General features: G+C 49.9%; 2 protein-coding genes across 4 annotated transcripts; one reads left to right on the forward strand and one right to left on the reverse strand.

Annotated features, from left to right (window-relative positions):
• Positions 1–1,680: 1,680 nt before the first annotated feature.
• On the reverse strand, positions 1,681–13,669 carry PHF7 (PHD finger protein 7). 2 transcript variants are annotated; one of them, XM_025456091.3, is made up of 11 exons: positions 13,045–13,665; positions 11,736–11,848; positions 10,942–10,994; positions 10,470–10,561; positions 5,349–5,450; positions 4,842–4,966; positions 4,221–4,380; positions 3,574–3,680; positions 2,993–3,109; positions 2,441–2,565; positions 1,681–2,242 (listed from the first exon to the last, which is right to left on the reverse strand). In XM_025456091.3, exons 2-11 carry the CDS (start codon positions 11,777–11,779, stop codon positions 2,016–2,018), a joined length of 1,152 nt encoding a protein of 383 aa, XP_025311876.1. In that variant the 5' UTR covers positions 11,780–11,848; positions 13,045–13,665; the 3' UTR covers positions 1,681–2,015. The 2 variants fall into 2 exon arrangements, with proteins under 2 accessions (XP_025311876.1, XP_025311877.1); XM_025456092.3 differs by lacking the exon at positions 5,349–5,450 and having other exon boundaries at positions 13,045–13,669.
• A 423-nt stretch (positions 13,670–14,092) lies between these two features.
• On the forward strand, positions 14,093–22,919 carry BAP1 (BRCA1 associated protein 1). Of its 2 annotated transcripts, XM_025456089.3 has the most exons (17): positions 14,093–14,285; positions 14,384–14,413; positions 14,523–14,577; positions 15,545–15,677; positions 16,046–16,165; positions 16,657–16,718; positions 16,801–16,943; positions 17,189–17,267; positions 17,702–17,825; positions 18,114–18,261; positions 18,737–18,921; positions 19,405–19,538; positions 20,071–20,549; positions 20,661–20,821; positions 21,103–21,195; positions 21,320–21,392; positions 21,591–22,919. In XM_025456089.3, exons 1-17 carry the CDS (start codon positions 14,249–14,251, stop codon positions 21,722–21,724), a joined length of 2,190 nt encoding a protein of 729 aa, XP_025311874.1. In that variant the 5' UTR covers positions 14,093–14,248; the 3' UTR covers positions 21,725–22,919. The 2 variants fall into 2 exon arrangements, with proteins under 2 accessions (XP_025311874.1, XP_048953834.1); XM_049097877.1 differs by lacking the exon at positions 14,523–14,577 and having other exon boundaries at positions 14,189–14,285.
• The last annotated feature ends 307 nt before the right edge of the window (positions 22,920–23,226 follow it).

Here is a 23,226-nt window from a genome sequence, read left to right on the forward strand (position 1 = left end):
GGGAGTGTCTTGCAGCTGTGAATTATCACTATAAGAGTTGAGTCTTAAAAAAAAAAAAGAGTTGAGTTTTTAGGATAGGTAAAATATTTTTGAAATGAAAATCCACAATTTGAAAACTTTGTCACTTGCAGAGCTCTGATAAGGTGTCCCTGGAAACGCAGGTTAGGAAGCACAGCACTGAGTCATCAAAATCATAGGAGAGGAAAAGAAGAAAAAAGGCATAGTCGTGGGCAACCCTAGGGCATTAGCTGTGTAGTAGGCCCAATAAGAAGCCAGCTCAGGAGTAGGCTATAGGAGGCAGGTCTTTCAGAAAAGAAGTGCAACTAACAGTGATCTGATATTTGGCCTATGAGGCATTGTATTTTGAGGCAACTGTCATGTGGAACATTTGGGAAGAATTACCCATAGATACCTAGCAAATTGAGCAAATGCAAAAGAGATAGGTATTCATTTCAGGAAAAAAACGATGTATAGGAGAGGAAAAATAATCCTAGTTCCCTGTTTGGTCGAAAGGTATAAGGCATTTACATGCTCACAGCAAGTAAACTGAAGGTTACTAATGTAAACACTAAAGGTTAATTCAACAAGAAAGGACACGATTACAAAAGATGAAGAGAATGAAAATGGGAAGGTTTTAAAGGAGCAAGATCTTTATGTGACATAATAGGAAATCAGTAACATCTAAGACCAATGACTCAAGAATTGGCTAAAATAATGGAAAGTAGTTGCCTTTAGGGAGTGGGATTGACAGTAGGGAAATATAAGTCAAGAGACTGTTTTTCATTATAATCCTTTAAGTACTTCTTGACTTAACACTTTTTAAACTTCTGTATTACTTTGCCTACAAACTTTGACAATAACAAAAAAACAACAAATCACTCCACTCCACAGCCCATGTGATTCCAAGTGAATCTCGTCAAATCTAAAAGTGATCACTGTAAACACTAAGGATGGAAGTCTCCAGGGGACAGCAACATTTGAACCAAGAACCCTGTCCTCCACCATTGGTGACAATGACTCTGTGAAACCCTGAGAACTGAGTATCTGGCAATAGTCCTGAGTTTCCCCCACTAACCTAAATCCCACAAAATCATTAAAAACAAACAAATGTGAGATAGGTTCCATTCAATTTCTCCCAAGACCTTCTGCCAGATTCCCATCCCAGCTGCCTTGCCTAATGCAACTGTCCTGGCATGGTTCCCTTACCCAAGACAGAAATGCCCGAGCCACGAGGCAGTGAGGTTTTGAGTGGAGGTATGCTGCAGACCGCACCGCCTGCAGTGAACAGAGTCCTTCCACTCAATGGGAGCATGGCAGTTCCTGCCCTGTTTGAGTCCAGGGCCCCAAGTCTTGCAATAGTGGCCCATTCTCAGCCCAGTGTGGCCTCCTTTGCTGGCTCCCCTCCCTGATGAGAGCCTGTGTTTATTTGTGTAATGATGAAATCTCTTTATGGGCATTCTCTTTATGGGCAGATGACACATAAGTCCCTGCCCATAAAGTTAATTTCCCTGCAAACTGCTTCCCTCCAAAGCAACATGTCTATGTTTGTAGTAGAAAATTCTGCACTTATTCACTGAATTTTATGGATTAGAAGGGTACATTTTCTATTTCCTCATTCTATCCTCCAGGTTCCTCAGTATGCTAGATAAATCCTAGAGTGAATTTATAAGGAGACACCAATGGAGAGAAAAACCTTTATTTGCATAATAATAAACGTGGGTGAAGTAAGAAGAGGCATATGAGAAGCAGATTAGGGTGGGAGAAGAGAAGAAGGCCCTTCGGGGATCAGGTAGAAAGAGCAGAGGCACTCTCATAACCACTAACACCTTCCAAGCTTGGCATCTGGACTCTGCTCTGTCCTCACACTCCCCTGGGACTTCTCTTTCCTTGCTTCATACTCTCACTGCTGGCCCTCTTTCCTTGTCTCACAGTCCCAAAGGGCTCCCTCCCCTAAACCCGGTGGAGGAGCACAGCTTCATACCCAAATGTACTTGGCAGCGACTACTCGGAAGCTGTTACTTGGATTTTTTGCAGCTCTTAGTGATTTTGACACCCTTGGACCGCCAGGAGTGGCTCCTCCTGCCACCAGAGGACTCTGGCTTTTCTAATAAGGAAGGTCCTGGCCAATTAGTCCAAGAAGGGCCTGGATTCTCTTCCAGGCTGGTGTCTCTGCAGAAATGCCTCCCAGAGTGGAAGGTGCTGCTGCAACAAGGGATGTCACCTGAGTTTTCTGGTGTATAGTCTGTGGTGAAAGAAAGATGGAGAGGAAGACTCAGTCCTCCCCTCTCTCCAGGAGCAGACCCTTGAGCCTCTCTCCAGCCACTTTCCTTCCTGAACTAAAGGCTCCACCTCAAAGTCCCCATCTGGTGGCAGACCCTCCTTTCCCAGGCACCACAAATCCCCACCCAAGCTCTTAGACCAGACTCCCCTCCAGACTCACCTGTGGCTTCAGCAGAAGGTGCACACTCCTCACACTCCCATTTCTTACTGTTGGATCTAAGAGAGGAGCAGTCCCTATGGGTTCCATGGGATCCACATGTAGCACACAGAATGAGGCGCCACCTCCTGCAGGAAGAGCCAAGGGAAGGTTGTGGGGACAAATATTACACTGACTACTGTTCTCACAATGTTTGCTACAGACCAGGCCCTTGCTGAGGGCTTCCCAGGCAATTTTCACTATACATTTTACCCATGACCCATTGTGGCTAAGTGCCAATCCCTGGACCCAGCACTCGGGCATACATACTCAAAAGGTGGATTTGGAAAGGAATTGAACCTGAGGGTTGCTCCCCTGGGCACAGGGGAGGAGCAAACCCTGAAGGAACCTGTCCACTTGTGCACAAGTGAGTCTCCGGCTAGTCAAGAATGGAACCTCAGGTCACCCTGAGGTCTGCAGACAAGAGTGAGTTGCTTGCTCTTGATCACTGTGCCAAGGTCTAAGTCTAAGATGGGCACTAATGAGTGATCATTCTAGCCAGGAGCCTTTCCCTACCCTTCTTCCTCAAAGCTGTCTCTGCCTTGTTCATACAGACAGATGGGGGCATCACAGTGTTGATAGCGCTGATACAACTCCGAGAAAGCCCCTGGCTCGAGTTCCCAGGCAGCATCTCTGCAGCGGGAGAAGAAACCGTAAGAGGCACATGATTGGTGGTGAAACCGTTGTCTACCTGGGAGGAACTAGAAAGAACTCAAGCTAGCATAGCAAAAGAGTGCAACAGGCTGCCCGAATACTGTAAACAGGATGGGCTGAGTGGCCCGGCAGCCGGGAGGGCTGAAATAGGATGAGTAGAACATGGGGATTCGTTAGTTTCACATTGGAACTCAAGAACCAACCCCCAGAGAATTCTGATCCCCAAGTACCCTTTTAAGGAACATGTCCACCCCTATTCCTACATTTTCCCCCTCCTTTTCTTTCAATAACTGACAGGCCCTCCCTCTACTCCTTTCCTCTTTGTCATATATCAATGCCTGGGGTGCTTCTTCATTCTTTGAACTAACCTCACACTCACCTCCTTTCTAGAAATCTAGGCAACCCACTCCCTGGCTCAATTCCTGCCTTAGAGTTTCCACTACCTGTCTGGAATATGAATTCCCATTCTTAGCATTTCTTGAGGAAACTCTTCTCGATTGTTACACTGTGGACATTTGAAGAAATGTTTTGCTGATGTGTGAGCATATTTCTGTAAGAGAAACACGGAAGAGCGTTGTGTTTATAAATACCATCTTTGATCACCTCTCCACCCCAACCCTCATCTCACAAAACGATGTTGCTAAGAGAGCTTGATTGGGGATTTCCATAAAAGGGCTATGGGTGGGCTAATGGGAGGGGTGCAATCCAGGCATTAGACCTGAGACAAAGCTGAATTCAAGAGAGTACCCAGGAGTACCTCAGATATCATCTCTGGTTGTGGGGCTTATAGTGCTGAAAGGCTGCCTTTCCTTCTATCCCCGAAAGCAAGGCTGATTTTGAGGTTGCTTGACTCATTCAAATTTGCTTGCTCTAGCCATCCTGAGGATTTTGCTCAATCTGAACATTATCATGGATGAGGTCTTACAGGTCAAGAAGGGTGACCAGAGACTGGGCTGAATTTCCTCTGACTGCTTGGAAACAGCCCTACATACAGGCTTCCAGGATGGAACACAGAAGCCAAGACGGCCTGAGCATTCCCAGAGTGATCTAGGGAAAATGTGGAAGATCCCCAGGGCAGAGAAAGCCCCACCTGTATGCACTTGCGGTGGTAGATAGTTTGACTACAACATGGACTCTGGATGTTTTCAACACTTGCTTGGGATAAGTCTTCACAACACAAGACACAGCTTTCCTCCCCTGCCTTCCCCCGTTGGATGTCCTGTGTTGGGCGGTGTTTTCCACAAAATGATCTGAAGAAGAGCAAACAGACTTGATTTCTGGTTTGTCACTGATGCAGTCTTCTAGCTGCCCAGCCTAGGAAGGGCAACCACCCAGGCCGAGGCCCAGTGAACTTCTACACTCATGAGGAGGAGGAGGAGCAGGGGAACAGCCACATGCCTTCTCACAGCTGTTCCTCCACTGAGGAAAACTCCCAGGACTATCTTCATAGACTCCTGTTCCTGAAAGCCCCACTTAGCTCTGAGCAGCTGTCTAAGAACAGCAGCTGTTTGTAATTTAAGAAGGGGATGGGAAGCAAGAAGTAACCCCTGTGAAATCGCCAAGTCAAGACATTGTTTCTCATTATTGAATGGTAGGACAGATTCGCCAGTGAATCAAAACAGGCCTGTGAGAACCGGACTCTGATTTCATTACTGGCTAATTACGAGCAACATGCAAAAGGGCAGCCCAACTTTTCCCCCTCATCACTCACTTATACTCTCCAAAAAATTGTGAAAGGCAACCCCTTTCTTGGCCACAAGGAAGATGGAAGTTTCTGACGCATTGATCCTTCTGGCAGTTGATGGCAGCTCCCTTTTTCTTGCACACAAAGCAGATCTGCAAATGAGATCCCAGGCAGCGCTCAGGGTCCCAAGAAAGACACAGACATTCTGTGGCACATCATTCTATGGAATGAAAACTCTATGAAGCAATAGGCATTTCCTTTCTTCAGTTGACCTGAAAACTCTGGGGGCACCTTAAAGCTGAGTTTCAAGCAACACTAAGTTATTTTTTCCCCCAGGATGTTGCTCCCTCTCCTAACTTAGGATACCACATCCCAGAGAAGTATGCAACTTAAGAGAAGGACCAGTTGGGAAACCCAAGGGTCCTTTGACTTCTGAACCAGCGGCTAGGGAAAAGAACAGAAACAGAGGTGGTGTTCAGGGAGGTATGAGAAGAGGCCTACCCGAAGGCACCCATAGGATTCTAGGATTCTAACCTTCCTAGAAGCCCGGGCTGCCTCCTTTTTGATGTCTTCAGGCAGGAATCCATGGAAACCTCTGTTGGACTGGCCCCTCTGAGGCAGCTTGCTAGATAGGATCTGGGGGAGCAGTAGAACCAGGCTGTCAACATTGATGATCAGTGAAACAGTGCAGTGGGGTGAGGAGGATGACAGTGTTGAGCTAGGAAGTAGAGCTTGGTGGGATATATATACATTTACAGGGTAATTTACTTAGCAAAGGCTTATACAACATCAACTGTGCTCCGAGTGCTTTTCAAATATTGACTCATTTAATCCTCATAACAACCTCGAGAGGTAGATACTATCAATATCTTCATTTTATAGGAGGATTATGTGACTTGCTCAAGGTCAAAGGACTCCAGAACCTGGGCTCTTACATACCTCTGTGTTACACTGCCTCTCATTTACTGAGGATTGATTTTGTGTGCTGAGCCCTTTGGGGAAACAGTCCCTTTATATTGACTTATTTTATGTCCACTACAACCCTGTGATACAGATGCTATTTGGATCCTCATCTTACAGAGGAGCCCACTGAGGCCTAGGATGGTAAGTGACACGGCTGCGGTCACACAGCAAGGAGGCAGCAGAGCTGGCATTCACATTCAAGCCCACAGAACCCATAATCTTACCCCACTCACTATACTACCCCTTAGTACAAAACAAATACTCTTCTCATAGTATATTCTCTACAGGAAGGGAAACAGGGCTTTAAAATCTCCTGACTAGGGCTGTCTGGGTGGCACAGTTGGTTAGGTGTCTGACTCTCAGTTTTGGCTCAGGCCTTGATCTCAGGGTTGTGAGATCAAGAACAACCCACATTGGGCCCCATGCTCAGCACAGCCCCTCCCCCACCGTGTGCCTGTGCTTTCTTGCTCTCTCCCTCTCTCTCTTCCCAAATAAAAACAAGCCACTTAACTATAGTCATCCTGCCCTATTGGAAAAGGGGAGGAATTGAACTTTTCTTTAAAAACACAATTTTAAAGATTTCTCTTATTTTTTTAAAATATTTTTTTAAAAGATTTTATTTACTCATGAGAGACAGAAAGAGAGAGAGAGCGAGAGAGAGAGACTGAGAGGCAGAGACACAGGCAGAGGGAGAAGCAGGCTCCATGCAGGGAGCCAGATGTGGGACTCGATCCCTGGTCTCCAGGATCATGCCCGGGACCGAAGGCGGTACCAAACTGCTGAGCCACCCGGGCTGCCCAAAAGATTGTTTTTTTTGAGAAAGAGAGAGAAAATGAGCTGGGAGAGGGGCAGAGGGAGGGGGGAAGCAGATTCCCGGCTGAACAGGAAGTCCAATTCAGGACTCCATCCCAGGACCCCTGGACCATGACCTGAGCCAAAGGCAGCTGTTTAACCTACTGAGCCACCCAGGGTCTTTCATCTCTGAAAAGCCCCCAAAGTGGATTCTAGAATGGGAAATTAAGGAAAAGGATGATAAACTGTTCATGTACCCATAAACTGTAATGTAGGTGTCTGTACTTTGGAAGAATGTCAGCACCTCAGCCCCACCCTAAGAATCTCCCCAAAATACTGGGGAAGGTGCTGGACTTCCTACAGTGATTACATGTAATGTGTAATGGGGGCCCGGGTTATTTTGATATAGAAAAGGTGACCCTACACAGTTAGATGACTTGAAGACACTTGGATTATAGCTATGTTTTCCCAACTAGGCTTAAAACATATCTATTTTACACTAATCATCTCAGGGTTTTAGGGACTATATGAGTGATTTCTGTTTCCTTTATACTTCTAAGTAGTACTACTGTTTTCTACAATGAGCACATATCATTTCTATAGACAGAAAAATCAATAATGAAAGATTATAAATAACCTAAATGTCCTTTAAAAGTGGTTTGTTTTGGGGATCCCTGGGTGGCTCAGTGGTTTAGCGCCTGCCTTCGGCCCAGGGCGTGATCCTGAGGTCCTGGGATTGAGCCCTGGAATCGAGTCCTGGGATCAAGTCTCCCACCAGGCTCCCTGCGTAGAGCCTGCTTCTCCCTCTGCCTGTGTCTCTGCCTCTCTCTCTGTGTGTGTGTGTCTCTCATGAATAAGTAAATGAAATCTTAAAAAAAAAAAGTGGTTTGTTTTAATACTTTTTGGCACACCCATACCATGGAATACCAATTAACCTCTAAAAAGAAAAAAACTAGATCAATATGGAAAGATCTTCATAAGTGTCAAGAGGTAAAAAAACAAGCAAAATACAAAACACTGTGTATAGTATGTTTATTTTTATGTTGAAAATGTGTATGCTTGTAAAGGCATTGAGATTAACCAAGACCGGACACCCAAATCAGACAGAACTTACAGAAGAGGAAAATCACAGACCAATCTTTCTCACGAGTAGAGGTATAAAATTAAACAAAATATTAGCAAATTGAATTTAGCACCATATAAAAAGGATAATACATCATGATCATGATCAAGCAGGGCTTATCCCAGAAACATAAGGTTTGCTTAACACTGAAAATTAAATTGCTCTAACAAACCCCATAAACAAAATAAAGGAGAAAAATGATCATCTCAATAGATGCAGAAAAAGTATTTGACAAAATTCAACACACATTCATGACATCCTCAGCAAACTAGAAATACAAGGAAACTTCTTTAATCTGATGAAAAGCCTACAGCTAACATCATATTTTAATGTTGAAAAATTGGATGCTGTCCTCCAACGTTGGGAGTAACACAAGGATGTTCACTCATGTAATTCTTATTCAACACTTGATCGAAAGTCCTAGCTACTATAACAAGGAAAAAAGAAGAACTGAAAGATGGAAATGAAGAAGTAGAACACTCTTTATTCACACTACATGATTGTGTACCCAGGAAATCCAAAGGCATTTACCACAAAGTTTATTTTATTTTTATTTTTTTAAAATTTTTATTTATTTATGATAGTCACAGAGAGAGAGAGAGAGGCGCAGAGACACAGGCAGAGGGAGAAGCAGGCTCCATGCACCGGGAGCCCGATGTGGGATTCGATCCCGGGTCTCCAGGATCGCGCCCTGGGCCAAAGGCAGGCGCCAAACCGCTGCGCCACCCAGGGATCCCCATACCACAAAGTTTAAAAATAAAAACTGTTGAACTAATAAGTGAATTTAACAAGATTACAGGATATAAAATCAACATACAAAATAAACTGCATTTATATATACCAACATCCAAACTTGAATTGAAATTTTAAAATACCATATACAATAGCATAAAAATCACAAAATATTTAGGCATTCATTTAATAAAAGATGTGTAAGATTTCTTCACTAAAAAAATTGCTGAATAAAAAATAAGTAAAAAAAATAAATAACACATTGCTGAGGCAAATTTTAGAGACTCAAATAAATGGGGAAATACATCACATCCATGGATTGAAGATTCAATATTACTTGTTAATTCTTTCCAAATTGATCTATAAATTCAATGCAATCTCAATCTCAACCCAAATAGGCATTTTTAAAAAGAAAAATTGACAAGCTAAATATAAGATTTATGTGGAAAAGGACCTGATAGCCAAAATAATCTTTAAAAAGATTGAGTTTATAATACTTAATTTCAAGACACTATGAAGTCACAATAATCAAGACAATGCAGTACTGTTGTAAGGATGATGCACAGATCAATGACATAAATAAATCATCCAAATCCACAGATACATGATCAATTGATTTCAATAAAGGCACCAAGGTAATTCAATGGGTAGACAAAAATTTCTTGGGACATACACAGAAAGCACTAACGATAAAATAATTGATAAACCGAACTTCATCAAAACCAAAAACGTTTGTTCTTCAAAAGATACCATTAAGAAAATGAAAAGGCATGCCATGGACTTGGAGAAAATAGTAACAATACACATATCTGAAAAAGGATTTGCATCCAGAATATACAAGAAATTCTTATGAATTAAGAATTCAAAATAACCCTACTTTTACAATGGAAAAAATATTTGTACAGACACTTCACAAAAGAACATATGTGAATGGCCAGTAAGTACACAAAAAGAAGCTCAACATCTTAGGTCAACAGAGAAATACAAATTAAAACCATAATAAGTAAGATGCCAGTACAGACCTCATAGAATGCTAAAATTTAAAAGATTGACCATATCAAGTTCTGGCAAGAATATTGTGCAATTGGAACCCTCATAAATTGCTAGTGGGAGTGTAAACCGGTACAACCACTTTGGAAAGTGGTTTGGCAACTTCACATAAAGTTAAACATACAGTTTAGCACACAACCAATAAATCCACTCCTAGGCATTTGCCCAAGGGAAGTGAAAATGCATGTTCACAAAGAGGCTTCAACATGAATATTATAGCAACTTTATTCATAATAGCTCCCAAATAGAAACAGTTCAAATGTCCATCAACAGATGGATAAATAAGCCAATTACAAAATATTCATACAACAGAATACTGCTAGGCAACAAAAAGGCACAAGCTACCAATACATGCAACAACATGGATGAATCTCCAAAACACTGCATTGAATAAAAGAAGCCAGACACAAGAATACAATTGCTACATGAAGAGTAGAAGTAAGTATAAGACTAGGTGAAAGTAATCTTATACTGCAGAACAGTGATGATCTCTGAGGCAACTGACTGGAAGGGTATAGGTGGAAACTTTCTGGGGTGATGGAAATACTTTGATTTGGGTAGTGTTTACATGAGGATGTATGTTACATCCCCATGCTATAGGAGCTTATAAAAACTCATAAAACTGTATGCTTAAAATTGGTGCATTTTATAGTATGCAAATTATAGCTAATTTTAAAAAGCACAGTAGGAAAAATAGCTCTAAGGACAGTTGATAGCATGTGCTTCTGGGGAGAGGGAGAAAGATTGGGAGAGATTGTTTTGGGAAGTGACCTATTGTACATAACTTTATACTGTCAGGACTTTATAGCAGGTACATACAGTACTTTTTATTTATTTATTTACACATGTTACTTTTTAAAGACTAGATTTTAAAAAGAAAAAAGCTACTAAGACAAATAAGTAGGACTATGGATCTGAGGCTGGGTGAAAAACAAAGAACAGACTGTACAGCAAGAGCCATGAAACATTCAAAGCAAAGGGGACCTTATACTCACAAGACAAAAATAATGCACGCTGAGATTGTCTTTCTGAAGAAATTCCCCCAGTTTTTCGGGATCCCCAGGTTCTCGAAGGCATAGCCGGCAAACTGGAAGAAAGGATGTAAAGAATTCATTTTGGGAATACAAGGAGGATTGAGTATTGGGAAGAGGACATTTTGACAAGGATTAGGTTGGGATGAAGTGTTGCATGGTTATCAGTTAGGCCTTTGTATCATTTTGGTCACATTTGAGGAAGTTGGCTGCAGCTGCTCACTTTATATACTTTTATCTCAAGGGGCTTTAACTTGTTTCTTGAACTCTGGATGAACCATTTAAAAATCAAGGATGCTGAGTTCTTCAAGGTCTTAGAGAATTCTAGGAAGTTAAGTAGGATGGACAGTTAGAGAAGCAAGTTTAATGCCCTACAGAGGTGGCCTTTGCTGAGGTCAGAAGGCAGCGGTTGAATAGAACCTCCAGTCTTTCTTACCAGGCCTTGAAGATGGCTTCTTTTGGGTTACCCTCCTTGTCTTGGCAGATTTTCTATACAAGAGAAGGAAGAAGTACAAGGTAGTCTTTGAGGATCCTATCAACGCACCTTGTAACATTTCCCTCAAAATGCCTCCACGGATCTGATAAAGGACCAAAATATCAAAAGGCTAAGACATCAGTTTCTTTTTTTATTGTGTATTTTTTGCAAGTACAAAAGAGACCCACAAAGTTATTTGAATTATGTGAGATTGTAATTATCTTTCTGTTCCTATTAGCTGTGCTGCCTTGGTAGACTGGATGAATATAAGAGCAAATCCTCTTTTACTCTTTTACTGTCTCTTTTGCACCTACTCTGAATCTCTGGTGGTACCATGTACACACAGCATGACGAAATACTAAAACTGAGTGCGAATTTCCTATTGTGAGGCACTACTCTTGGCTTTTTACATGTATTAGGTCAGTGTATCTACAGAAGGCTCTAAAAAGTGGGTGCCATTTTAATGCACATTTTCCAAGTGAGGGAACTGAGGCATAAAGAAAAGAAGTAACCTGTCCTAGGTCACCTAGTGTCAGCAAGTGTTAGAGCCCGGATATGAATCTAGGCCGTAAGGCTCCAGAGCCAGCACTTTGCTACTGGGGACAGCCCTGGGCAGCTTCCAGGGGACCACTGGTGTGTGCTTCCACACTACCCAACCCCAGCCCTCAAGATCACAAAGGGAACAAAAAGTGCAGCATATACCATGGGTCTTTGGACCGTTTCTCCCAAACTCCCTTATGTCACACCTACTCTACCTCAATCTTTGACGTTCCTTCTTCTTTTCTTTTATAGTCTTCATTCGCTGCTGCCTCTCTCTCCTAACTTGAATTCTTCTATACTATTATGAGGACAATACAGGCTCTTCCAGCTGTAAATATAAACAGGGCTTGGTCAGCAATTTAATTCTACATTTGGTACCACAGGGTCAAAGTGACAGTGTACTTTAACTGCCAACCCATGTGACAGAATAAAGGACTCACCCAGTATCAACACTAGTAGTAGCCAATTAATGTTAAATCGCATCAAAACCGTTCTGGGCGTTTTACCTGTGTTAACTCACAAAACCCCTGTGCAGGAGGTACCATTACTATCCCGGTTTTCAAGATGAGGAGACTAAGACCCAGAGAGGTCACAGAGAGGCACTTGCCCAAGATCAGAGTTACTGCTATTGCTCAGCGGAGTGAGAATTGGAACCACCGCCTGACCTGACTAAAATGGGCCTTTGTTTTTTTCGTGCCTCCTAAATGCACGAGGTAGCTAGCACTCAGGATAAAGAGGCTCATTTTGCCTCCAGAGTATGTACAGGCGCCTTAATTCTACCCAGTAAAGGCTTGGACAAAGTAGCTCCTTCCAGGGAAAGGAGCCCCTGGGATTTCGGCTGCCGGAAGCAAGAGCTCCCTCTAGTGGCGGACAGGAGAGAGCACTGACAAATCAGCCCTTGCTTCCCGTCACCAGGCTCAGCCGGCCTCTGCGGTTCCGTCTGTTCCCGACCTTGGTCCAGATCTGGGCCGCGCGTAAAGCGTCCCGAGGTGGAGACGACGCCCTGCCGTCTCTCCCCCCACCACAGGTTTCGTTCCATTAGTTAAGAGGGAAATCCCTGAAACGGAAGGGACGATTGAAAAAGACCTAGAATTCACTGCCATGAAGGACTGTGTCTAGTCAGGGGAGAGGGGAAGGAGGATTGCGTTTCTTCAGAGGAGGGCTGAGTGAATCAGGTCACTCCGGGGAGAGGGACTCCAGCGCTCCTCGTCCTCAGAGGCCGGCTGGGGAGCGGCAACGTCTGCCAGGACTGCCCGTTGTTCTCCTTGGACACAACGGCTAAGGCCACTAACTAGCTGCTCGGAAAGCCAAGGCTGCGGCTCCTTCGTCAGCAAAAGCACTTGGCCGGGCTGGAAGAGGAGACAGGAGGCCGTGAGCCCGGGGATCCACTTTCGGGACTGCTGAGCGGCTCCGGGTCGCCGTTTTTTTTTTTTTTTTTTTTTTTTTTTGGCGGGGGAAGGCGAGGGCGGGGCGGGGGGAGGGGCGGAGCGGGGAGTCCCGGCCCCCTAGCGTCAGAAAGAAAACCTTGAAACGTCAGTTCTTGGCATCGCTGGATCAAGACGTTCCTGGAGTGGGGCTCTGTGCACACCGGGGTTAACGGGAAGCCGCAGCAGTCCTCAGAGCATCTGAGGAGGGACGCGGCCAACGCCGGCTTCCACGACTGCTCAGTCCAGAGATTTCCTACGAGCGGACGCTCCCTGCAAACGGTCACCAAGCGGTTCCGCTGGATGAGTGCTGGGTAAAGGCTTGTTGAAAGAAATTAAAAATAAAGTAGCGTGTTCGGCCCCGCCGCCGCAAGAATAAAACAATGATTTATTTGGAAAATACGTGTCGGTGTGGCCACAACCGTCCCCGGAGGTAACAGCCGGAGAAGGGGCTCAAGGAGCATCCCGCGGACGCCAGACCAGGCTCATGTCGCGCCTGCCGGGCGGCGGGTGCGGGGCCGGGCCGGAGACCGCGTCCGCCGCTCGCTCCTCACGGTCGCGCACGGGCCGCCGCTCCCGGCCGGGGCCGCCCGCCCAGCTGTCGCCGAGGGCGCTGCTGTCCGGAGCTTTAGTCGTTGTCACAAGCCGTGGTAGCTACCTCACGGGCGGCCGCCCCGCGCGGTGACTGCGCCGGCGAAGGGGGAGAGCGCGCAAACCGGGGCCGGGTCACGCGGACTGCGACCCGGGGAGCCTGCGGCCGCGGGGACCGCAGCGTCGCCAACCGTCCGTCCAGCTGGACCGCTAACGGCCGCGCGCCCTCCCCGCCCCACCCCTTCCTCTCCCACGGCCTGCGCCCGGCCCCGCCCCGGCCCCGCCTCGCCCCGCCTTTTCTTCTCGCGCGGCCAGCGCCCCGCCCCGCCTTCGCCCCGCCCCCTCCCCGCCCCGCCTCGTCTTCTCGCGCGGCCAGCGCCCCGCCCCCACCTCGCCCCGCCTCTTCTCGCGCGGCCAGCGCCCCGCCCCGCCTTCGCCCCGCCCCTTCCCCTCGCCCCGCCCCCCCCCCGCGCGAGTGCCGGACCCTGGAGAATCGATCCAGCGGAAGACCAGCCCAGAGGCGGGGCGGAGAACGTCGCGCCGTGGTGACGTAGTGTCGCCGGCGCGGGCGGGTGACGCCAACTGGGCCCGTTGTCTGTGTGTGGGGCTAGGGGCTAGGGGCTAGGGGCCCCGGGGCGGCGGGGGCTCCCGGCGCGGGCGGCGGTGGGTCGGGAGGGCCTGGACATGGCGCTGAGGGGCCGCCCCGCGGGAAGATGAATAAGGGCTGGCTGGAGCTGGAGAGCGACCCTGGTGAGGAGGGCGCTGGGCGGGCCGGGGGCTGGGGAGGCCTGGTGCGCCCGAAACGCGCCCGCCTGACCACCGCCTGCCCCTCTTGTCGCCCCACCCAGGCCTCTTCACCCTCCTGGTGGAAGATTTCGGTAAGAGCCGCTCCTACCCGCCGGATCCGGGCTATCGGGGCCCACTCCCGTGCCCTCGCTCCACACCCAGGGGCTGCCCTTCCCGACTTCTTTCCTTCCCTGATCGCAGGTGTCAAAGGGGTGCAGGTGGAGGAGATCTATGACCTTCAGAGCAAATGTCAGGGGTGAGTGGCTTGGTGCCAGGGCCTTCCCAGACACCCTGAGAGCAAGGGAAGGGCCAGGGGAGGAGTGCCCCTCAAGGGAGGTAGAGTAGGAATCCCAAGTTATAAAATCTCATGCATGGAAGCACCTGTCTTTGGGTGCCCTCCTGACCAAGCTGATGTTTTCGTTTTCTCCCAGTCTTCCTTCAGCACCTCCCTTTGTGTAGTAGTCCCCTTCCCCCAGTACAAACCTAACCGTCCTTTGGAGTATAGTTCAGCTGCCTTTTCTGGTTGCCCAGCAGGAAGGCAGCCCCTTCTCTTGAACCCAGGTCACACAGTGCCTACTGTAGTTGACTAATTTCTGTTTTCATGTACTCGAGTGCCGGTGGCTTTAATCCCTTCATAAAGGTCTTGTATTGATTGGTTGGTGTGTGGCATCTGGCAAGGCCCCTCTTGGGTGACCAACCTCAGGGCCTTGTCTTGGTGGTTCTGCAGAATAGAGGTGTGGAGGGACTACAGTGCATGAACTGAGAGGTCTGTTTTTATCTCCCAGGAAAGAAGGGACTGACAATAGGTATTCGTTTGCTTCTTTCACTGCCCTGGGGCCTAGGCCTTGGAGTTCACAGTGAGAATTAGTGTTTAAATTCCTCGATCAGAGTTTTTTTCTTGCCTTACCAGTCTGTTCCTACCCTGTCGTGGGCCATGGGTTCCAGCTTTTCATCTCTTATCCCAGAACCATACACTTCATGAGGACACAGGGTATTCTGGAGCATTACAGCCAGAAGCTGAGCTTGACTCCCTGCGGCAGGCTTCTGGGTGTAAGGGCTCAGGGCCACTTTGAGCATTGCTGGAAAGAGGCCAGGGTAGAGGTGGGATCCGAGAAGGACACCTGAGTGGCAACACAATACATGGGAATAGGCAGGAAAAGAAAGGGGAGGCTGATTGCCTTCCCCCACTTGGCTGGTTTAGCTTTACCCCTTACTTTCCCCAGCCCAGTGTATGGATTCATCTTCCTGTTCAAATGGATCGAAGAGCGCCGATCCCGTCGCAAGGTCTCTACCTTGGTGGATGATACGTCCGTGATTGATGATGATATTGTGAATAACATGTTCTTTGCCCATCAGGTCTGCTGGGCTCTGTGTTCTGTTTGGAGGGTGGGATACTGCCATTGTCTTTGCTGGGAAGTGGAAGTTGGGGAAGGCAGGAGGAGGAGGAGACAGGCAGATAGCAGGAGTGGTGATTAGAGAAGTCCTCTGGCAGAAGGAACTGAGCGCTTATTCATTAAAGAAAAGGGAGTATCTTCAGAGCAGGGTGGTGTTGAGTCCTCAGACACTTGGGTATTTAGTTGAATGAACAAATGTGGGGGGAGGTGAGGGAAGCTGATGAGTTTTGTTGTCCAGCTAGGACTGTCCCTCTCTGGGTCCCCATTCTCAGTGAGTGTGGCTTGGGGTGAGGCATGCTGCATGTGAGTGACTGTTCTTGGGTTTCACAGCTGATCCCCAACTCTTGTGCCACTCATGCCCTGCTGAGTGTGCTCCTGAACTGCAGCAGTGTGGACCTGGGGCCCACCCTGAGTCGCATGAAGGACTTCACCAAAGGCTTCAGCCCAGAGGTAGGCCGTGGTACCTCACTCCTGGCTCTCACCTTGCCAGGCACATCTGACTCCCAAGCCTACTTGTAAGGCTACCACATGGCATTTGACACCATGAGGCCATTTCCTTTTCTTTCTTTCTTTTTTTTTTTTTTTTTTTTGCCATTTCCTTTTCAAATTATTTATATGATGTTTGACCCTTAAATTTTAGTCCCAATTGTCAGGAAAGACCTAAGGAGGAAAGGAACATTCCTTAAGTGATAACTCTGTTAGGACTTTGTCAGGTCTGTGTCTGGCCATGTTGCTCTCCAGTGTCCACTCATAATGTGCAAGAATAACTCCATCCTTCTCGGGCTCAGGAGTTCTCTTCTGTCCCCACTGACCTCTCAGGAGAATCCATCTGTGCTTCTTCAGGTTCCTGGAATGCCTCCAGGCCTATTTTCCAGAGCTTTGCTTCCCACCCTGAGGTCCAGCTGAGAAGTTGTTTTGATGTCTTATTTCTTTCTCTCTAGAGCAAAGGATATGCAATTGGCAATGCCCCAGAGTTGGCCAAGGCACATAATAGCCATGCCAGGTGTGTGGGAGCTGTGGGAACTGATGGGAATTGGGGTAGGAAGGGTTGTCCTGTTCTGGGCCCTGAGTCTGTCCTTCCCTAGGCCGGAGCCACGCCACCTCCCCGAGAAGCAGAATGGCCTTAGTGCTGTGCGGACGATGGAGGCGTTCCACTTTGTCAGCTATGTGCCTATCACGGGCCGGCTTTTTGAGCTGGATGGGCTGAAGGTCTACCCCATTGACCATGGTAGGGACCTTTTGGGTTTTTCTGCTTACCTTCTGGGGAGCTAGGGCTCAGGGTCCTGAGGTGTTTGGGACCCAGTGGCAGGGGGTGGGGGTTGACATCTGTCTCTGGCTGGAAGGCACCCTGCACACACTATCTGACTACCCCCAGACTCCCTGACTCAACTGCTCTCTATCTTCCTTCCCATTCCCAGCCTACCCAAACTCAGGGCTTCCCACCTGCTCACTCCTCATCTTGGTCTTCCCTAGGGCCCTGGGGGGAGGATGAGGAATGGACAGACAAGGCTCGGCGGGTCATCATGGAACGTATCGGCCTGGCCACTGCAGGGTAAGGGCTCTAGGCTTGCCCTGCTCTCTGGAGCTGTGCCCCCATCGGGAGGGACACAGAAGAGGGAAAGCATGGAGGCCACATTACTCGTGTAAGGCCAGATCAGCTTAGATCTTGGGCCTCCCAACTCCTTGCCCTATGTCTCACCTAGGCTTTCCTATGGCCTGCTTTGGGACAGACTGGGGAGGGGCCTTGGTGGAACCCTAGGTGGCCCAGGCTTGCTGGCTTACTTGCTGAAGGCCCCTCACTCAGCTCATCGGAAGGTATCAGCTCAGCTGCCTAGCATGCAGTGCTAGCTGCTGCCTGCCTTTTGGGGTGGAGCTTATACCTATGGCTATAGTTGTGACTTCCGGGAGCCCTGCCAATTTGTTCGCTTCAACCTGATGGTGGGGCTGTGGTGGGAGCTGCTCTCACGGCTGCGGCTGTGACTGCAGGGAGCCCTACCATGACATCCGCTTCAACCTGATGGCGGTGGTGCCCGACCGCAGGATCAAGTATGAGGCCAGGCTGCACGTGCTGAAGGTGAACCGTCAGACAGTCCTGGAGGCCCTGCAGCAGGTGGGGGCCCCTCCTGCCATCCCTCTTCCCCCCACTGGGGCACATGTCTCTGATTCTCAGATCACTCTTTATTGTGGACCTGTTGAACTTCAACTGACCATTCCTTTCCTCTGCTTTCCTTGTGGAAAAGCTGGGACTCGGGGTGGGAGTGGGAATAGCTTCTTAAAGAAGGTTTGGGTTCGGCTATTGTCTTTCATTGTGAGGGAATGGATAGTGCCAAGGCCCTTTGCTTCCACGGAGCAGCTGGGGTCTGCTTTCACTCCTCTGAGCCTTGGATTCTGTTTTTAGCTGATCAGGGTAACACAGCCAGAGCTGATTCAGACCCACAAGTCTCAAGAGCCACAGCTGCCTGAGGAGTCCAAACCAGCCAGCAGCAAGTCCCCCCTGGCGCTAGATGCAGGCAGGGCCACAGCAGCCTCCGAGGGCACTCACACAGGTACCAGGGATCTGGGTGCCTCCCCTTCACCTCATAGCCACCCCATCATAGCTTGAGCTGAAAGGCACAAGCAGAGCGTGTCTTCTTGTATGGATGCACTTGGGCAGTGGTTCAGGGGCTCCTTTGGGAGGTGCCTGTAGCCCTCCTTGAAACATGGAGAGCGGTCCTCCCCTAAAGAAAGGCACCTGTAAAGGGTGGACATTACCACAGCCCCTGAGCCTTCTCTAGAGTAAATATTCCCTTTCTGGTTTTCTTAAAAGGTTTTTTTTTTTTCCTGCTTCCCTCCCTTTTTCCATCTCATCCTTCTGTCTTATAATGGGCCCATGACCCAGAGCTTGCTGACTCTCATCCCGTCAGCTAGTGTACCTGTTCTTCTTTGGCAAGGGAGGAGGAAGCAGTGCTATGTCTGGTGGGTGTCTGATGGGTTATCTTGAGGATCTGGCTGAATGTCCTGCCTGTGCTCCTTTTCTCTCAGATGGTGTGGAGGAGGTAGCTGGTTCATGTTCTCAAGCCCCAACCCACAGCCCTCCCAGCAAACCCAAGCTGGTGGTGAAGCCTCCAGGGAGCAGCCTCAATGGGGTTCCTCCCAACCCCACTCCCATCGTTCAGCGGCTGCCGGCCTTCCTGGACAACCACAACTATGCCAAGTCCCCCATGCAGGTGAGCTGGGAGCACCCTTGCTCAGGTTCATCCAGTATTCTCTTGCGAGGCTGCAACAAGCAATTTCTTAAGGTGGTTCCTTGGTGTCCACCCTATACCAAGGCCTAGGTGGCCAAGTCTCTCTGTTACCCAGAAGCCCCCATAGGGGCTTAGAGAGGCAGAGAGAACTCTAATTTTCAGTCCACTCACACAGCATTGGGGCAAGATGTTTAGGGCACATTCCTTGGTATTATTCTATGAGGTAGGTTTTGCTGGCAAAGTAAAGGCAAATGTTTCAGGGGTGCTCCGTTTGTCTTAGAAGCCTTGCGTAGGCAGGTCGTGTGGGTGGACAGCAGCCTCCCCAGGAATCCAGGGTGGGCTCTGGAGTAACTGGGGTTCAGTGGACTCGAGCTGGAGAGCCTTATTGCCTTTCTGGCTATGAGTGCTGTCTCCAGCCTGGATTGACTTGTCCCTGCTTATGGCTGCCCTGGGTCTCTGCCTCAGGAGGAGGAAGACCTGGCAGCAGGTGTGGGCCGCAGCCGAGTTCCAGTCCGCCCACCCCAGCAGTACTCCGATGATGAGGACGACTATGAGGATGATGAGGACGACGACGTGCAGAACACCAACTCTGCCATCAGGTCAGCCTCGGCTCTGGAAGACTAGAGGCTCAAGTACTGCTGATCCTATCTTGAATATTCTAGCCCATGCTTGAGGTTGCCCTTTAGCATATAACACTGAGCACCTACTGAGTACAGGGTCCTGTGGGAGGCTGGCACACAGGGGCTGACTCCAGGAGGGCTTAGGGCAGTGTTGAAGACATGTAACCAGACAACAAGGCATGTCCTGTTGGGAGGTGGCCTTTCAGCTAGGCCTCAAAGGATTGGATGAAGCAGGGATGGAGGAGATGGGGCGGGGAGGAGTTCTATCCAAAGACGTGGCATTGGCAGAAGGCCAGAGTGAGGCTGCTGGCATAGACGTGTCCTTTGAGAACACATGGCTGGGCTTTTGGAGCTTCGGGTGCCTGGCTGGGAGGGTTAGGGTGCGGGACCAAGTATGAGGAGCTGCAGTGTCACTCCCTGGAGGCCAGGATGTGTCCAGGGCTATTGTGGGCATTGCTGGGCGGGGTCACTTATCCCCTTCCCTTGGCTCACCTCTCATTGGGCCCCCTAGGTACAAGAGGAAGGGTCCAGGGAAGCCAGGGCCACTGAGTGGCTCTGGAGACGGGCAGCTGTCGGTGCTGCAGCCCAACACCATCAACGTCTTGGCTGAGAAGCTCAAAGAGTCCCAGAAAGACCTCTCAATTCCTCTGTCCATCAAGACAAGCAGCGGGGCAGCAAGCCCAGCCGTGGCAGTCCCCACACACTCACAGCCCTCGCCTACACCCAGCAACGAGAGCACAGACACAGCCTCCGAGATCGGCAGTGCTTTTAACTCACCGTTGCGGTCTCCCATCCGCTCAGCCAACCCAACACGGCCCTCCAGCCCTGTCACCTCCCACATTTCCAAGGTGCTTTTTGGAGAGGATGACAGCCTGCTGCGTGTTGACTGCATCCGCTACAATCGTGCTGTTCGTGACTTGGGTCCTGTCATCAGCACGGGCCTGTTGCACCTCGCCGAGGACGGTGTGCTGAGTCCCCTGGCGCTGACAGGTGGGCCTGGGACTGGCTCACTGGCCACTTGGTGGACGGAGGAGGGAGGTGGCCAAGTGACCACCAGGTGTCCTGCACTCTGAAGGGTCTTCTTATGCCTTCTTTTCCCAGAGGGTGGGAAGGGTTCCTCACCCTGCAGCAGACCAAGCCAAGGCAGCCAGGGGTCCAGCAGCCCAGAAGAGAAGGAGGTAGTGGAAGCTGTGGACAGCAGAGAGAAGCCTGGGTTGGCCAGGCCTGGTGAGCCCTTGAGTGGGGAGAAGTACTCCCCCAAGGTGAGTTCCTTTGCAGCTTTCTCTTCTCATCTTGCCAGAGGGAAGGGCCTGAGGCACTGTTGCTCAGGTGCTGGGGTCTTGGAGTTCTGGTATAAAGGTTAGTGGCTGAGGCCAGGCGCCAGGAAGACTGTCTGGGTCGGGGAGCAGCAGGGGCCTTGGTGGGCTCTGTGGACTCTGGCTGCTTCTCCTTGCCTCCAGCTGCCTCTTGGTGTGTGTGTGTGTGGGGGGGGGACTTGATGCTGGCCAGCCCCCCTCAGGGGGGCATTGTGGGATTTTGGCAGGAGCTGCTGGCACTGCTGAAGTGTGTGGAAGCAGAGATCGCAAACTATGAGGCCTGCCTCAAGGAAGAAGTGGAGAAGAGGAAGAAGTTCAAGGTGGGTCACCTTTCTCCCAGCTGCTGGTCCTCTGCCCATCTCTTCCCCGAGATGCGACCTCCTGAAGTCAGCTGGCAGCTGCTCTGGGGCAATGGGCTACAGTGTTCATTCTTCTCTCCCACAGATTGATGACCAGAGGCGGACCCACAACTATGATGAGTTCATCTGTACCTTCATCTCCATGCTGGCCCAGGAAGGTGAGGGGACTTCGCACTGCATCTTACCTGGCATGCCCCGCTGAGAGCCATGTCCCTCAGGCCTCTTATGGTGCTTGAGCAGACTGGGGCTCAGGGATGCCTGAGGGAGCCTCGGCTCCTGGCCGGGGCTTGTGGCCCATTGAGTGGGTGGCTGCTGTGCATCCAGCCACCTGTTCAGTGGCCTCCGCCTCTTTGCAGGCATGCTGGCCAACCTGGTGGAACAGAACATCTCCGTGCGGCGGCGCCAAGGGGTCAGCATCGGCCGGCTCCACAAGCAGCGGAAGCCCGACAGGCGGAAACGCTCGCGCCCTTACAAGGCCAAGCGCCAGTGAGGACTGCCGGCCTGTACTCTGCAGCCCGCTCTTGCCGCATGGCCCTCACCAGGGCCCCTTCCCTGCCCCACTCCCCCTCTTCCCAGTATTACTGAATAGTTCCAGCCAGAGAGCCCAGCTCCGGGAATGGGACCCAGGCTGGATTCCCTGCATTGTGCCCCAGGGCCTGGCAGGGCCGCTCAGCCCCATAGTGCTCTGGAAGCAGCAGCTGGAGCTGGGGCGCAGTGAGGTGCTGCAGCTTCCTCCACAGCCGGCTGTGGAGTGGCAGGACCTGGCCTTTCTGCCTTGGCAGCAGAGTATATATTTTACCTACAGAGACGTCTATTTTTCTGGGCTCTAACCCATCTTGCCACCACTGTGTTGACATAGCCAGCTTCCTGACTGCATTCTTTCCAACAGTTGTCATCCTGGTGGGCCCAGGTCCCTGCGTCATGCTGGAGTCATGACTGCAGGGGCACAGCTGGGGGCCTGGGTGGGCGTTGGGCCCTGCTGCTCTAGCCTCAGCCGCCAATCGTCCCTGTTGTGAGGAAGCCAGGTCTGCTCTTCCTCCTGGGAGAGCTCCAAACTCAGGGACCCGGCTGCTAGGCTGGATGGGGAGTGGGGTGTCCTAGTAGGGGTGGGATGAGCAGCCTGATGGGGTCCCACGCCTGAGCAGAGAGCCGTTTTTTGGCCTTTAAACTCCCTTCCTGGCTTCAGCAAGGCTCGGGCTCTTTGCCTTCAGTGTTGTAGCCCTGGCAATGGGCCTGCCTTGGGCTCCTGGGCTCTGTCCTTGGAGCCTGGGGTTCAGAGGAGCCCCTGCCCAGCCCCTCAGTATTACCATGTCTCCCTCTTCTTAGGGATAGCAGAGACAGAGCAGCTTGCAGGAAGCTGACACCACTCCCCGCCATGCCAGCTTCCTCAGCCTCTGCAGGGCACTCGGTGGGGGACAGCAGGACTAAGTAGGACAACCAGTTGGAACCCCACTGTTCCCAAAGGGCCTAATGCCAAGGGGTGACGAGCCCAGCACTGTCTTCTGGAGCTCAGGCCCCAAACGTAGCTCCATGGCCTCTGCCAGTTGGCTTTGGAGGTGATCTAAGCAGCCCCCTTATCTGTACATAGTGACTGGGGCAGGGGATGGCTGGCCAGTATAGCAGCTGACTTCTCTGGCCCCTGTAAATATTGGATCAATGAATGAATAAACTCTCCTAAGAAATGACCTCTCCTGTGGTTGCTGGCCTAAGATTTATAGGCCAGGCTGTGGTAGGAGTGAGGACCTAACCAAACCTGGGCCCAAGGTCCTGTGATCAGAAAGATGAGAAGTAAGTATTCTCAGGCATCGATGTTTCTGGGGCAGAGATTCTTGGGACCCTAGATCCAGGAGTTAGAATCTGAGCTGAGGAGGGGCTTTGGGTGGAGTGTGGAACCTGAGGAGGACACTGGGAGGAGAGAGCCATGGCTTTCATCCAGTTCTGATGGCCCCGTGACCTGAACAGATGCTGGGTCTCTGAGTTGAGGAGGCAAGG

The sequence above is a fragment of the Canis lupus genome, chromosome 20 (genome assembly GCF_003254725.2).
Source record: "Canis lupus dingo isolate Sandy chromosome 20, ASM325472v2, whole genome shotgun sequence".
Taxonomy (NCBI): domain Eukaryota; kingdom Metazoa; phylum Chordata; class Mammalia; order Carnivora; family Canidae; genus Canis; species Canis lupus.